Raw genomic sequence first — 16,989 nt, 5'->3', positions numbered from 1 at the left:
CCCGATTTTAAAAAAATATTTCATGTTAAAAGTTTGTATTGTTGAAGCATTTCCAACCCCAGCAGAAATGACTTTAACCCCATTCTGCGGATTTTTCTGGAAGGCAAGGAGAGGTCTCCTTGGACCCCGGAGTCAAGCTCATTGGATAGTAGTTGTTCAAAATGCTACACTGAGTCCAAGGAGGTGAGAAAGTCCCCCCCGCCTCACGTCTTGTCACCTAAGGTTCTGCCAAATCACTGGTTATTAGCAAGAGTCATTGTTATCTCTATGTCAAAAGTATAAGACCTTGGTCAAGGAGGGGTCTATTCCCCTACATCTTGACAACTCCTTCCTGAGGATGTTTTCGAGAGAGACCGAGTCTCTGTGATTTGCTTCAGAGCAACGCTGGGCTTGTGGACTATTGTCTCATAGAGGGAATGAGAATACAAGTGGGAATGAGACTCCTTAGGATGGTACTTCACATGACATGTGTTCAGAACTGCATCACTAATCAAATGAAAGAAAGGGTGAAAGAAAGACTAACACCCCCTTCTTATTTGTCAAAGCATTTGACATACAAGGATAAGCTTTGTGCTTACTGATTCTTTATTCATAAAACCAAGGTCAGCATTACTCTTAAATACCAAACGGTGATGGTGTTGATCTCACCATTAACATGCACCTATAAAGTTTGGGAGAGAGCAGAGAAGCCCAATTAGACTCACCATCATTTCTGAGATTTGACTACCGATTGACAACTCCCAATCTACATGTCTGGCCTTGTGCATGACGGTAAGCGAGTGAGAGGCAAGTTCCTGTTTCTTCTTACCAACCTGACACTTTCATCTAGCTGCCACACAAGTACCTGCAGTGTATTAAGCCATGCCAAATCCAATTCAACTCCTTTGCGCTCCCCCTCCCCCACCCCCACCCAGCACATTTCTCCTTTTGAGTGTACAGTCTCAGTGACCAAAACACAATCCATTCCAATTTTCAGGTAAAGGAGCTTAAAATCAAACTGGCCACCTAATGAGCCATCAAGAGCTGATAACTCTGCCTAATCTGTAGGCCATCATTCTTTCAAGAAGGTGCACTTGTACAGCTGGATATTTCAAACACTATGTGCGGAAGGGGGCATGATAAGGTTGTCTCAGAAAGATCTGTGTCCTATTGGAGCATATATTCCGGTGGAAACTTCAGATCCATGAGCATAGAAAAATTCAACAGACAAAATAACTTGAAAAGGTATAATTGATACAGTGAAAATCAACAAAGGGTGACCTGATTTAGGGAGAAAATGGGGTGCAGGGGAACTTTGGTTTCTTTGAGGAATTAATAGGTGACCAGTAAGTTTGGAATGTAGCACACTGAAAAAAGAAAATGGGGTGAGATAAAATTGGACCATTTCTTATGAACATGGTCATGCCAACAATAAAACAGGACATTTGACTTTATTATACTCAACCTTGGGAATTCAGGGAAGAAATTATGTGTTAATAGAAACTATTAACATCTGAGTGTTAATAGGTCTAGAGTTTTCTTTGCAGAGAAGACAATGGGAGACAGAGAACAGCTAAAGACTTTCTATCTGTCTTAAGGGTCCAAAACAACACAATCCAGATCAGGATGATGGGTTTGCATGAGCAGATTCCTCTCCTGGTTTCCATGCCCACTCAGTGTATCCCATTTTGGCTGAAAGACATCCTCTTGGTATGGTGCCCTGGCTTATATACTCCAAATCTGTCTTGCACTCTGATTACAATTTGTCCACACTTCCAGTTAGAAATCCCAATTCTTCCTGCTCAATTCCTATTAAGGCTCCTTAAAGAAGGATGGGATAAACACCAGGAACAATTTTAAATGTTCTTGAGAAGGTTCCAAGAGACATGCAGAATAACACTCTCTGGACATCAGGAATGTATATTTTAATGTTTTTCAAGCAAGGTAGAGAATCTGCTCTTTTATTTTCTATATCATCCTTGGGAACATGCGCCAATAATGTATAATTTTTCTGAACACAAGATCTGTCCCAAACAATTGCAGCTATCCACTTCCCTGAGCCACAGTCAACTCCTATTTTATCTTTTATTTGTTTATCCCTTCAACCTCAAAGGACAGAAAATATTCGGCAGCATTGTGTGGGGAGGTAGTTGTGCAGAGGTCACAGGTCATACTAAGACAGAAGATAGATACTTTGGAACAAGTTTGGAGAGATTGAAAGATGTCAAGAAGGTATTGTAATTTTTTCTGTATCCAAAAGTAGTTAACTTGAACAGGGTAGCAAACATTGTGATGAATGAATGAATGAACCATCAATGTGTAAACAATACCCAATACTCAAGGACAAGAGCAGAGAAGCGAATGTTCCTTCTTTTAACTGAATTGATGTCAGAAAGCTGTGATTACTTTATATCAAAATAAGGAAGGACCACTTAAACTAAGATTGCTTTTAAGGCAATATGTTCCAAATAAAAAAGGACTCCACTAGTGGGGAAAGACATTTTATTTCCAGGCTTCTAAGAGGTTCTACAAACAATAGAGGCTTAAAGTGAAAAAAATAGAAGATAAAAAGGAAAAAAAACAAGTATTTTTAACTATTGAAAAGTAGACAGTTTTCTTTAAAAAAAATTTTAACATAAAAACGTGAAATGTTGTCAAATTTAATCCAAATACATTCCTAGAAAAAAGGATCATCCAAGCTGATGGGGTTACTTACAGCTGTATGCTTGTTTAAGTGCTAATCATATTCCTTTTGAGTTACTTCTTCATTTCAAATTCAATTGGAGATCTGTGCAAATCTAGCAAAATATTCTTTGGATTACAAAAACTATATAAAAATGAACCAAACCTGCAATTATGGAAGTATTGAGCATGTACAATCCTTCACTGAAATGAAAGATTCCAAAGTGACATTGTCCACAGAATTTATTCCATTGAAGTGTTCAGACAATTTGATTTTTAAATGCAAAGTGAAATGGAAGTGAGCACTTCATAAAAACATTTCTCTTTGTATGCATTTTGACTGAGTCATAAAAATAGTCTGTCGCAGAATATCCAGAAATGTTTGAAACAAACTTCACAATCAAGTAAAAATAAAAGACAACTTAACAATTCTCTGCAAGCCAGGAGGAAGCATGTGCCCTGTGTTGAGGGGAAAGAGGGCGACGGACACTTGCAGCATGATTTTGTGTGGTCTTTCCCCGAGTATTGCTACATTTTGACCTTTGGTCCAACTGAGCAGGTGAAATGACCTTCCCGGATGTCCCAGTCCCCAGGCAGCTAGTGGGGACTGCAAAGACACAGGAGGCTTACTCACGGATCAAAGCACTTTGACCCTCCAAATCCACCGTGGTCCCTGCCTTAGTTCTAAGCTTATGGCCCAAGGCATATTTCAAAACACGGATTTGGAAATGAATTCACTTTTCCTTAAAAAGTCATATTATTTTAAGAAGAGTTAAAAGTACAGTAGGAAGAAAAAGAACCCAACCAAGTAGTCAGAGTCATGATAGTCTGGCAACATCAGGGTAGGGAAAATAGAACAGGGGAGCTCTGATAGCCAGATGTGGCTACTTTATAGGTTTGACAGTTTGCTCCCCCAAATGCTCGGTAGGAGGCATAACATTGACATCTTGAACCTTTGAGTTCTGACAGTGTCAGTCTCATGGATCTGTTTCATAACCACCACATTGTTGGTATACAAGATAAATGAATATTATATAACAAATATTGCCAAATCATTGACTGACCTAGATCTTTTGCAGCCTTCTTTTTAGATGTATGTGAAGAGAAGTCAGGAAGCTAACACCGAGAATGTACAAAAAAGGCTTAACATGTTACAGAATCTTGTCTGCAGAAAAAAAAAATCGTAGAATATATTTGATTTTAAATAAACAATAATAAAAGCAGCAGACACAACAGATCATAAATAGTGTTATTAAAAGATAACAATTATCTTAAATTAGAAATATAAATGGGTCATTAGAAATACGTAATTCTTTTCAATGTTAAGAATCAAACCCAGAATTAAAAAAGAATCTTTTTTTTTATTTCAAAGAGTGCTTCATATATTGAAGCTCATATTAAAGCAACAGTACAATGTTCATAAAATATAAGTGTGATGCCGTAACATTTCTTACATGTCAGAATACTGATATTTGTATGTATACTAAAATAAGAACTTTAAAATTGTACAAATAGATACATTAAAAATGACATAGAAATAGGGCGCCTCTCACTGAAACAAGACAGTTATATCTGGCACGTATTAGTTTAAGATGAAAGTAGAAGCAAAAAGATTTACAAGAATCAGCAGTAACAAGATTGATGCTCAAGAGACATAATTGTACATTGTATTGTACATACATTGTATGGGTTTAAGCTGGCTGAATAGTATATATTTCAAGTTTAAAAATGCACTACATATAGAGTGTCCATAGTTTAAGGCGAAATTACAGCTCAGAACTGTTGTCCTTTCTAATTTTGTGGAAGCTTCTTTGACAAATAAAAAAAAAGAAGAAATAAAAAAAAAGACTTAGATGTTCATAACACATAAACAATTTCCCTTCATTGTAAGTTCACCGTGAGCCTTCTCCTTCACTGAAATATCTTGTATGCCGAGTGGTTTTTGCAGTACTGAAGTTGATAAACAACTTCAGTATTTGCCTTTTTTGTGTGTGAGAAAAGGTACTTCACAGTATTTACCACTTTGATGTCCTTGCAGTTTTATTAAATGTATCCTCTCTGTAAAACTTAGCTTGCTTTAAACGAGCCTCTCCTTGATTTAAAAAAATACCTGTTTACCTATCTTCTAGATTCTTCAGCACGCCAGAACACAGTTCTTAAGGCCAAATTTGTATCGTTATTGTTAAGAGTCGTCATCAAAAGTGTCTTTGGAACCGTACAAGTCTGCAAGTTTCTTAAAACGAGGCCCCCAGTTCTGTAGGTAGTCATAGTCCAAGTCTGAATCCGTGGTGGCCGACTCTAAGGAGCTCAGGGACCCGGCCACGGAGCCCCGGCCTTCGTAACCATAGATTTGGATAGAATCGTAAGGGGGGGCGGTGGGGTCATTATCCGCCTCCTGTATTCTTGTGTTGATGAAGTCGTCCACATCCACACTGTTGGGCGCTGGCCGCAGCCCAGGTCTGGGCATGTACTGGTACTCGGGTTTGATGTCTTTGCGAGGAATAAATCCATTGATGCCGTCGGGGTTCTGCAGGGTGGCGATGTCAAAGGCTTCCGTGTCTTCCTCCCCACCCCCCTCATCATCGTAGGTGATGATGTTCTCACGCACATCTTCCTCCTCAAAGACGATCAGTGGTTCTTTCTTTTGCCTTCTGAGGGTCACGAACAATACCACGATGACTATGGGGGAAGAAAAGTACAGTGAGCAGAGTGGAAGCTCAGCGTTCCTCAGGATTATTTTTCCCAGGGGAGCTCTACTTAGGATGGAATTCCCAGGAGTGGCACTTGACCATGCATGTCTTTTCCTGTCCCTGCTGCTTGGGATAACCATGCAGTCGGGTCCCTTTCCTAGCTGGAAAACACTATTTTGTATCCAGATGGCTCTGACCTTCCTGTCCATGTCAAACATTCTGGACTGTGACCCAAGCCCCACTCTGAAGCTGGATTCCAGGTATGCCTTGACTTGGGCCCCTATAGCTGGGAAATTTATATATATATATATATATATATATATATATATATATATATATATATATATTTTTTTTTTTTTTCCCTGAGTGACTGTGAATTTAGACATCACCTTAAAGGAGTCTTTTATTTAATCCCATGGAGAGAACTGCTCTGACTTAGTACAAAACCCAGAAATGCTTGAACTGAACTCGCCGGCCCTTCTTCCCGATGCGGCCGCATCCCTCTAGTTCATTACATGGAGAATTGGGGGTCATGGAAAATGCATGAATTCGGGGTGAGACGTATCTGGATTGAAATCCTGATTTCACTCACTGGTTCTGAGAGGCTGGGACAACTGTTCTCATGCTCCTGGTGAGGGGGCCAGCAGTGATTAGCAGCCCATGTCCTTATTATTACAGAGGGAGCCACAAATGGGGAGAAATGCTCCAAACTGTCAGTAATGGTGAAGGGCTGACTCTGCAGGCAAAACCAGAAAGCGCTGCCTCTGGCTCAGGTGCCCAGAAATTACATGAAATGATGAGAAGAGAGCGCAAGATCCAGCTTCGCCCAGGCCTGGCGGGGTCCACTTCTTTGAGTCCTCCACAATCTGTCTCTGGCTTCATTTCTGTCTATAATGCATCTTTCTCTTGTAAGGGAAATTACTGCTCAGATGCTGAAATTCCTCTCTGCAAACCTTCTCTGGTGCTCTGCCAGATAATATCTATTATGCAGCCCTGATATGCCTGGCAATCTGCTCATCTTTTACAAATATATAAATTGGGGGCTTGGAGCCACTCCCAGTGTGCTTGGCCTGGTAGCCCGAGCCTGACAACCTGCTGGTGGTGCCAAGTGGGTGTGGGTGCAGGGCACCAGGACTGCACCCAGCAGTGCTGGGTGAATGGGTACAATGTGCTATCAGGGGTGGAACTTGTGGCCTCTGACATGGCCAGTGTGTGTCCACTATTAGGGCTGTCTCCTTAGACCTCTATTTGCTCATCTTCACCTTCTCCTGACCTTGCTTACCCGCTAGCTGAATTGCTTCTTGAACCTCTGCAGCTGTGGGGTCATCTAACTAAACGTGGGGACCGTGCCAAGGTTGGCAAAGCAAGCGTCCTAGCTGAACGTGTAGGTTCACTCAACATTCGGCAACGGCAAAAGGTTTTTGTACATGTGACCGTCAAGAATGTAAGGGTGTGGGGCTGGAGCAATAGTACAGCGGGTAGGGCGTTTGCCTTGCACGCGGTCAAGCCGGGTTCGATTCCCAGCATCCCATAGGGTCCTCTGAGCACCGCCAGGGGCGATTCCTGAGTGCAAAGCCAGGAGTAACCCCTGTGCATTGCCAGGTGTGACCCATAAAGCAAAAAAAAAGAAAAAGAAAAAAAAGAAAAGAATGTAAAGGTGTGCCTGGCCGTGCTGGGGTGCGCATCTCTCGTGGAAAAGGGGTGGCGAGCGGAAAACGTTCAAGAAACTCAGGGATAACGCACAGAGGCAGGTTCCATCGGCTCTCCACCCGCGATTGTATCCACGACCCGGAGCACTTCCTGGCAGCCAGCCCCTCTCCACAGCCTTCCAGGAAGGCAGTGAGGCGCCAGGCCCCTGCAGCGGGGGGAGCGGGGAGACCCTTACCCAGGAGGATGACGATGCAGGCGAGGATGGCGATCAGCGCCCCGGTGCTCAGGCCGGCGTTCAGGATGTAGGCCTCCGCGTTGCAGGACAGCTGCACCCCGTTCACGTCGCACCCGCAGACCTTAATGGTGAGGGTGTTGGTGCTGCTCATGGGCGGGATTCCCCCGTCACTGATGACGATGGGCAGGAGGTACAAGTCCTGCTTCTGCCGGCTGAATCCTCCGCGCCTGGCGTACACCCCCGCAGTGTTATCTGCGGGAAGAAGCGAGAGAGGCGCTCATGTAAACCTGCCAATCACAGCCTTCCCACTGGCTCCTCTTCAGATGCTCTGGAGATTACTTGCTGCAGGGAGCACCCACCCAAATCTTTCCCCTCCTTGTACTTTATTTAATTTTCCTTTGGGGAGGAGCGGGGCTCCCAAAAGTTGCCTAAGAAACCTCCCCCACTGGGGCTGGAGCGTTAGCACAGCGGGTAGCGTGTTTGCCTTGCAACCAGGAGTAATTCCTGAGTGCAGAGTCAGGAGTAAACCCTGGGCATCGCCGTGACCCAAAAAGAAAAAAAAAAAAGAAGGAGGAGGAGGAGGAGGAGGAGGAGGAGGAGGAGGAGGAGGAGGAGGAGGAGGAGGAGGAGGAGGAGGAAAGAAGAAGAAGAAAAAACAATAAATCTCTCCACAGACCTCAGCCAAAGCCGAGGGTTTAATGCAAGGCCTGAAAAGGTGCTGCTGGGTCCAGCAGCACCAGTAAATCAGAAATTACCCGATCAAACTCAGGGGTGCTTGGTGGCCTCCAAGGCCACATCCGCTGGTGCTTAAGGGGTGTATCCCATGATACACAGGGCCTGTATAACGCCAGAGATCAAACCCAGGTTCAAGCTAAGCACCTGAACTCTGTACCATCTCTCCACCCCTCCCAGCTGTATTTGCATGACGGTAGCTATAGAAACTGAGCTTATTTGGAAACGGAAGGTTATAGAACCAGCCCTTTGCATCACTTGGTGGACATGAAAAGTCTTCTTTTAGCAAGTTCTACTCCCTCTGCTCTGTTTGGGCATTGCCCCCTTTTATCACTACCACCAGAATGTGTGGGCTTCCACCACTGACTCTATGTTGCCACAGACAATCACAAGAAAGGTAAGAGAGAAAACGAACCAAAGCCTTTTCTCTTTTGCACTGCCCTGACTTCCTCATAATTCTTGGGCCACTTTGGGAGTTCAGCTTGCTCTCAAATTTCTAATCCACCCTCCCAACTTTCTCAAACTGTGCAGTGACCCAAGCATCAGTCTTCTGGGAAAAGTACGTCTGGAAAGAGGATATATTTTATAAATTCAGCAGCAAAGTTTGCATTTTACTTTTGTTGAATGCAGGCATCACCGGTCACTTAGTTAAGGATGCCCCTCCTCCTGCTGAAAGGGTCCCAAGTGTTCCTTGCTGTCCCCGACACACAGCTGACTTCTGCATGGGGTCACGTTCCTCCTCCAGCTTTGCTGTCGGCAAGTTGGGTCACCAGAGAGCACCTCAGTCCCAGCTCACTGTACACTTAACTCTGTTCACCTTTTTTCCAGTGCTCAGCTGCCGACCTCCCCATTACTTCAACATTTAGGCGAATCTCCAGCCCTCAACCCAATGCCAATTCATCTTCTGACACCTCTTTTTCACCGTCTCCTCAGTGACCATAGCTCTGCTATTTCCTTAGATCTTGGTCTCCTGCAACTTGGTTCATATCTGTTGACACACCAATCTCTCCCAGACTCCAAACTTGGGGGCAGAAAGAGCATGCATCTGATTCATCTCAGTCTCTCCAGCACTGGACATACCACGGACAAACAATAAATATTAACTGAGCTGTCTGTGAAAGGCTTTACTAGAATTCTAGAGGGTGGACTTCATATATTTCTCATGTCATCTATGTGTCCCCACCACATTGTTTCTTGTCCTTTGTTTATCTCAAAGAGTCAGAAATGAACCTTGCCCCCTCTCATCCCCCAAGAATGCATGCTCTGGGGGGAAAATATTAGAGTTGTAAAATGGTAGAAAACTTGGGGCTGGAGAGATAGCACAGGGGGTAGGGCGTTTGCCTTGCACGCGGCCGACCCAGGTTCGAATCCCAGCATCCCATATGGTCCCCTGAGCACAGCCAGGGGTAATTCCTGAGTGCAGAGCCAGGAGTAACCCCTGTGCATCGCAGGTGTGACCCAAAAAGCCAAAAAAAAAATAAAATAAAATGGTAGAAAACTTTCTGTAGAATCATGCATCCATATCCACATGGCTGATCTCTCAGTATCTCCTGCTTCTGCCCATAAGAGAAAACCAATCATTTACATTGAGGTATTAGAGTGATATTATAACTTCATGATAGTCCAATAGGCGATGGGCATTTGCAAGACCAAGAATTGGGCTTACTAATTCCGGATATGAATTTATTGACAGTACCATGGTTTGACAGTACCAATAAAATAAAAACCTTAGGAGAAAAAATATTCAACGGACGTATTATTTAAGGTTAAAATGTAATGACGTCTAAGTATGTTACACATATATACACATGTCTACATATGTGTATATATAATATACATATATGTACATATATATACAAGCCTAAGTATGTTACATATAATAATACGTCCGTTGAATATTTTTTCTCCTGTTGGGCATTCGCCTTTCACGCAGCTGACCCGAGTTTGATTCCTCTGCCCCTCTCGGAGAGCCCAGCAAGCTACCGAGAGTATCGAGCTCTCGCGGCAGAGCCTGGCAAGCTACCCGTGCGTATTGGATATGCCAAAAACAGTAACAGTAAGTCTCTCAATGAGAGACGTTACTGGTGCCTGCTCAAACAGATAGATGAGCAATGAGATGACAGTGACAGTGACATATATGTACATATATACACATATAATGTACATATAGGCCATCCACAGACATATGGCAGATCCAGTGTCATTAAGGGTGAGCAGATATTAGAATATTGCAGAAGTTAAGTTGCATGTACATGTTGGCTTTTGGTCTCTGCCCTTTCCTGCCAATATCTCAGTCAAAACAAGGCAGAACAGCTCGCCCTCATTTCTCTATTTTCTGACTTTCGTGTGATTAGCAAAGTTGTCTCTCCTCACAAGAAAATCTTTGGTGACCTCTGAAAAATCAGAAAAAAATATTTACAAAAAGTCAAATAAAATGTTAAGTGAAGATCCCGTTTTTGACAATCCTTTCCTGTTCTGTGTTGTAGAGCAGTCCTCTGCTTAACAGTTACACATCTATAATACATTATTCCAAAATAGTCTTTTTTCTCATAAATTTTTTGTTCTAAGCCTTTAAAAAATTAAATGTTAGTTATACTACCATGTTAATGATCTGAAATGTCATGAATGCTATCAGAAATAAATACCAACGTTAAATTTAAAAAGAAATGGAAATTGTGGTCAGAGACCTCTCTGACACACTGAAAGATCAGTTGCTAAATTTGTCTTCCAGGTTCTGCTCTGCCTTGGTTGAGGTGGATGGTGGTGTTGGGAGGAGAACCCGGCTTTTTGTTCTTTTAAACCCAGAAAAATGATGATTTAAGAGTTAGTCTTCATTAGGCTATTTGTGTCGGACTGAACTTATAGATCATAGAGAACTGGCTTCTATATTAAGTTAACTGAACACCAAACACTAATGGAGAACATGGGTCTGAGAAGGACTTCAGTATATAAATGCAAGATGTTTCTTATTCTGAATGATATAAGACTCTCAGACATACTGAAGGGCTTTTGTATAAATATATCCAGGACCAAGCAGATGAAACTATGCCCAAGGTATAGGTTGATAGAATCTGGAGAAATTTTAAAGATCTCTTCCAGAAATCAAGCTTGTTTCAATTACAGACTATAAGAACACTTATGAAGGTAAGAGGGAAGTAGGTAAAAGGTCTCTTCTTGGGCAGCCTCAATTACTTGCCATGTTTAGAATCAGCATCATCTCCCAAAGTGAATGATACTATGCCACCCCCCAGAGGGTGCTAGAAAAATCTAGGTAGGTGAGCTCCAACTATTTCTCGTACAATTGTAAGGCACTTTCACTTAAAAAAAAAAGGAAGATTTCCAAAAGATACTGAGTGATATTTTTTAAGATAGTATATAGCACTGTATAGCATTGTAGTCCTGTTGTTCATTGATTTACTCGAGCGGGCACCAGTAGCATCTTTATTGTGAGACTTGCTGTTACTGTTTTCAGTATATAGAATATGCCACAGGTAGCTTGCCAGGCTCTGTCATGTGGGTGGGATACTCTCAGTAGCTTGCCAGGCTCTCTGAGAGGGATGGAGGAATCAAACCCAGGTTGGCTGCATTCAAGGCAATTGCCCTACCCGCTGTGCTATCACTCCAATGATAGTAGTAAGTCAGATAAGTTTAGGAACTCAGATCTGGAGATTCACTTGTTCATCTTTGAAATGAGGACACTTGTGGGGGATACCAAGTATGCCTCATGGAATTAGAATTAAATAGCCTCCATCATAAAAACCAAAGCTTATCCTCTGAGATTTGCTTCCAGATGACTCAATAAGTTCTTCAATAAGAAAACATGAAACCCAGGACTGAGATCTTCCAAGGCTTGGGAACAGGTATAAGAGAAAATGGTAGGGATGGAATGTGTCTAACTGAACACTTAGATGGTCAATGTTGCTATAATGAATAAAATATCTCCTCTTCACCTCCAAGTGGCCTCAACACTCATGTGAGGGCGAACTATCTTTACAGGACAGGGAATTCAGAACACTCAGGGCTGCAACCTTTGATGATCTTCCTTGTAATCTACTTTAATCACTTTGATCACACCAACAGAGAGAGCCTTTATAGACAAGGTCTTCAAAACCCCCAAGTCTCAGTGAACAAATGGAAAAAGAAAATAATAATAATAGAAACATCAGACTAGTCATTAATTTCACATCCTCAGATTATCTTTCTTTCTAAACTATTAGAGCTGGAGAGAGCAGAGGATTGGGCACTTGCCTTGCATGCAGCAGACCCACGCTTGATCCCAGGCACCCCATATGGTCCCATAAGCCCAACTAAATTATTTTAACTAGCCAGTCTTTTCCTGTCCTTGAGAGATTCCCCTCACTTTGGACATACACATTGCTGAGATTTATTGGTGAAATAAAAAAGTAGAGTTTGACCGAGGACACAATTTCAGGGACATGGAAAACTGACTCTTTAAAATGAGGCAGAAAAATGAAAGTGTCCTGTTTATTTTGAAAGTTCCATCAAGAGAGTTCTCATATCCTTTTCTTTCATAAAGATTCCAGTAAGCAAACCTCTCAGAATTTGGAGTCCAACAGACCTTACTTAACATCTTGAATTTTCTCTGTACTAATTGCCTGTCTTTTCATATTAAGTGGATGTGCTGAGTTCCAATAGTCTCATCTATGAAACTAGTAATATTTAGAGCGAAATTTGATTCTATCTGGAAAGGTATTTAGCACAATGCCAGACTTTTGGAGATGCTCAGTAAATATTAATTCTTTTCTGGAAGCTGTCCTCTTTGAGTTGTAGACTAATGAGGAATAGAAATTTATTGGCAAAGAGAGGAAAGTGAATTTTTGGAAATGTCATTGCAGCTTTGAATGCAGTTAGTTGCCTGAGCAGAAGAATTGAGCATCCTGAAGAAAACAGTCCGTGCGTCTAGTCCTGAGCAGCCTATTCCCATGGTAAGAAAATGTTTTTTTTTTTCCCCTATGTTTTTCCCAAGCACCTAGGTTTTTCATCCTGACACCCTCACCCCCACTTTGGCAAAAACTTGCAAATGGGACTATTAATTACCAGTATATGTCATGCATAGTGCACAGTTTCTATTAATGGAAAAATAAATTCAGGTTTCAACGTTTTATGTCTATAACCTGGACTCCTAATGATATGCCTTTTTTTTTTTTACCTGCACCTTGTCATTATACTAACAAAAAATAGAGGTTGATGATAATGATGGTCTCCATGGTACCAGTTTGCAGACGCACATATGAAGGTTAGGATGATGATATTGCCCGTCAGCGGGCTATGGATGACTGGCATTGAAATGGAAAAGCATGATGAAAAATACAGTCCCAATGATAGACTGCCTTTGCTGCGAATCCTATCTTAGGCAATAAGACCAAACTTAGAGGACAAAGCAATAGGCTGTGATGGGCACAGCCCCTCCGGGTGAGTGCATGGAATAGAGGAAACACTGAAGTCAAGGAGTCAGACAGAAGCACATATCATGTCAGGAGAGGAAATAAGTCATCACATTAGCTTTCTCAGAGCTCTGAAGACACTCTGCCTTGTCACTACTTTTCCTCATGCTTCCCTGCTCTGAAGCCAAAGACTGTCGATTGTTGGGTGGGATCAGAGACACTAAAGCCTGTGAAGAAAGACCCTAGGTGCATGCATCAGGCTGGGTCCTTGGTACTGTTAAAGGGATGAATAATCTAAGCCGAGTACGGCTATTATTTCATTTGTCTGAGACCTAAATTTACTCACTCTACCCTTTCTGCTCAACTCTTGGAGAATTAATAGATCTATTTAAAGTATAAAATACCCCCTCACATTTGAAGACTATTCATTAAACATTCACTCACAGGATAATCATCGTTAGATTTCTTTCTTCTGGACCCTCCCCACTTGCCCTAGGAATGTGGAGTTTCACAAAAGATAATGAAGTACAACTGTGCAATAGACATATATGTGCACACACATATATAAGTATATATGTACGTATATTATGCTTTGCAAAATCTTAGTAGAATTTTAGGCTTTAATAATGTCAGATTTATACATGCTAGACAATCACAAGAGAGCATTTAAATGTTTAATGACTTATATTTTGATACTAATTTGTATTTATGATTTTTAAAAAGTAATGTTGATGCCATTAGTTGCCATTTTAAATATCAAGAATAAAATAATAGAAATTTTACATATCTAAAGTTTGTATCATCTATATTTCTGATGTTACTAATACTTAGAAATGATCCTAAAAATTATTTATGTACCTTTATTTTCTTGCCTTCATGAACATCATATGAACTATCTATGTATGTGCAATTGCTTACATAATTGCACATTTTACAGCTTATAGTTTTAATGTCTATTCATTCTATTCATTCCATGAGACAGGATTCAAATATCAGAGAACTTGGATACTGTCTCTTTATCTCTGCATACTTGGCAGCGTGTTGTGTTTTAATAAAGTAAAAACATGAAAGATACTCCTTTCCCTTATGTCTCAGCATCAGTCTGACTTTTTCACATAGTATTACAGATTCATTAGTCCGCGGTCTATAACCAATCTCTTTCTTCTTCTACTCTTCAAGTCTGAGCCCAACTCAACCAATTCTACCTTTCTTTATACTGAAAATTTTGTTTCTGCATAATGGCTTCATCTGTCCTATTATGTAGACGGAATCAGATTCAACCAAGCAACACTTATTGTCCTGCTAATAGGTACAAAGTTTATTTCTTGTTAATTTTGCATACAAAGAATTTTTGAAACTATATTCAGAAAGTTTAATTACCCTTACTACATAAGAAACGAAACTGAAAAAAGAAAAAAAGAGGAGCAATTGCTCATAATAACATGGGCTCAACTGATAGCAAAGCGGGTAGGGCATTTGCCTTGCATGTGGCCGACCCAGGTTCGATTCCTCCGCCCCTCTCAGAGTGCCTGGCAAGCTACTGAGAGTATCTCGCCTGCACTCAGAGCCTGGCAAACTACCTGTGGCGTATTCATATGCCAAAAACAGTAACAACAAGTCTCACAATGGAGACATTGCTGGTGCCCGCTCGAGTAAATCGATGAACAACGGGATGACAGTGATACAGTGATACAGTGAACATGGGAAATAAAAATAAAACTAGGATTCAAGCTTTTACTCTTTTGATTAGCGGACAGCTGACCCTTGTAGAATCCTGATACAAATATATGACAGTTATTTTTTATTTTAACCCAAATCCTTAACATAAGATCCTCCTTCACATAACTTCCAGCTAGATCCAGAGGAATCACAGAATCATAGAAAAAAAGATATCACAAGAAAAAAAATCTGCTCATAAAAATCTAGGAATTTAATGATAGATTTATAAGGGATTAAAGTGTTTGCTTAACACCTCCCTTTCAACAGAAACACACATCATCAAACGTAAGTACCAGTGAAAAAATTAATCTTTACTTTTATCAATATTTTGGAATAAAAGAAATGTGCCAATGAGGTAAATCCTTTAAGAAGTAATCCTTGAAATACTAATAAAGATCATTGATTGCCCCAAAATCCAGAAATACCACCCAATGGATAAAAGAGCTTGATCCATTGAGGATCAATTGATCCGTTAACGATCAGTTAGTTCTTTGGCATCAGGGATCAGGAAAATATGAAATATATTAAATAATATAGGGTAAATGTCTATGTGTATGTGTTTCAGAAACATCTCAAAGTTTATTGTGTTCTGTAGTATTAACAGATTTTTCATAGTCTCAGTTTGTTTCATTGATTGTATTCCTTAGAATAAATTCTCCTTTCACCTCTGTTTAAGGATAATTTTCTCTCTGGTAATAGGACAGTAGAAAAGAACATATAGACTGAGTATTTCTTGGTTTTAGACAAGGAAAACTACAAATGAATTCACTGGGATATAAACATTTAGGATCCTTAATTGAGTTGAGAAATCCTAGGAGTTAGTTAAGTTAGTGACAGAGAGCATCTTGAAAGAATGATGTGCCTATTCCACTAAGAGGGCCTATTTCTTTTTTGTTGTATTGAGGAAAGAGAGTGTTCTCAGATAAATTGTGTTCTGTGTTGCAAAAAACTTCAGCAATGTATTTCAGGCAGAAAAGGAACATAATTATTTACACAGTGAAAATGGCAGGGCATTAAGAGACATCTGCCATCTTGATCCGCCAACAGAGCAGCTTCCATATTGAAGCAATTAAGGGGGAAAAAGTCCCACAGAAATCTGTTTAGTTATCTTTAAATTATAAAAAGTGAAAAACTAGAAACATATTTGGATGCTCTTTGATGCTGCTCAGAAGAATAGGAAAAAAAAGACAAATATTGGGGTGGGAGAAGGAAAGAAAGAGATGTTTGTGAATTGGTCTAGCTAAGGTGAATTACGTTTGACTATTCCTTAATCAGTAAAACCTAATTTTTAAGTACTTTTTTCTTTTTTTTTTAAATAAGTCTATAGTGAATTCTGACTGTATCACTTACTAAATATTATTGGATATGCAACTTAGCCCATCTTGGATTGTTGGATTGTGTGACCTACAAAATAAACACATTTAGAGGTTGTTTGTTTCTTCTTGGCTAAAAACCCTCTATTTGGACATAACAGCTGAATAATAAATAGTGAATGAATAAAAGGTTTGCATGGAAGACTGGCTCCTTCTGAACATTGCTACATCAAAAGATGGGTTGACACTTTAGCCTGAAGCTTGTCTCATGACATAAGCTTATCCCATAACATTTTCCCCATAATAATAAGTAATCCTTAAAACTTCTGAAGCATATGTCTTTCCATACACACTTTTTCTTTAATCCAATCAACCCACTTTTCTTAAATGTTGGGATATGCCCCCACAGTGCTCATTGCCTCAAGGGAGACAGATGGGAAAATGAGTGCTTAGAATCTAGAGTGGTAAGAAAAGAATTATTAGAGGTTACAGCAGTATTCTTGGAACACATTGGAGGAGCAGAGAGATGGGCTGGCATTGTCTTTCAAGATTACACCTAAACAGACACTTAACAGTGAGACTTG

At 40.7% G+C, this 16,989-nt stretch overlaps 1 protein-coding gene across 3 annotated transcripts in view; it reads right to left on the bottom strand.

The window, feature by feature from the left end:
* Positions 1-2,467: 2,467 nt before the first annotated feature.
* Positions 2,468-16,989, bottom strand: part of CDH11 (cadherin 11) — a 166,022-nt gene continuing 151,500 nt past the window's right edge. For all 3 annotated transcript variants that reach the window (XM_055145228.1, XM_055145229.1, XM_055145230.1), the window contains exons 12-13: positions 7,237-7,488; positions 2,468-5,340 (exon numbers count right to left, since the gene is read on the bottom strand). In XM_055145228.1, coding sequence (XP_055001203.1) covers positions 4,844-5,340; positions 7,237-7,488 — 749 coding nt within the window. In that variant the 3' untranslated portion in view covers positions 2,468-4,843. The remainder of the gene's footprint in view (positions 5,341-7,236; positions 7,489-16,989) is intronic.

This window comes from Sorex araneus, chromosome 8 (assembly GCF_027595985.1).
Source record: "Sorex araneus isolate mSorAra2 chromosome 8, mSorAra2.pri, whole genome shotgun sequence".
Taxonomy (NCBI): domain Eukaryota; kingdom Metazoa; phylum Chordata; class Mammalia; order Eulipotyphla; family Soricidae; genus Sorex; species Sorex araneus.
This window is presented reverse-complemented; position numbering and strand designations above follow the sequence as displayed.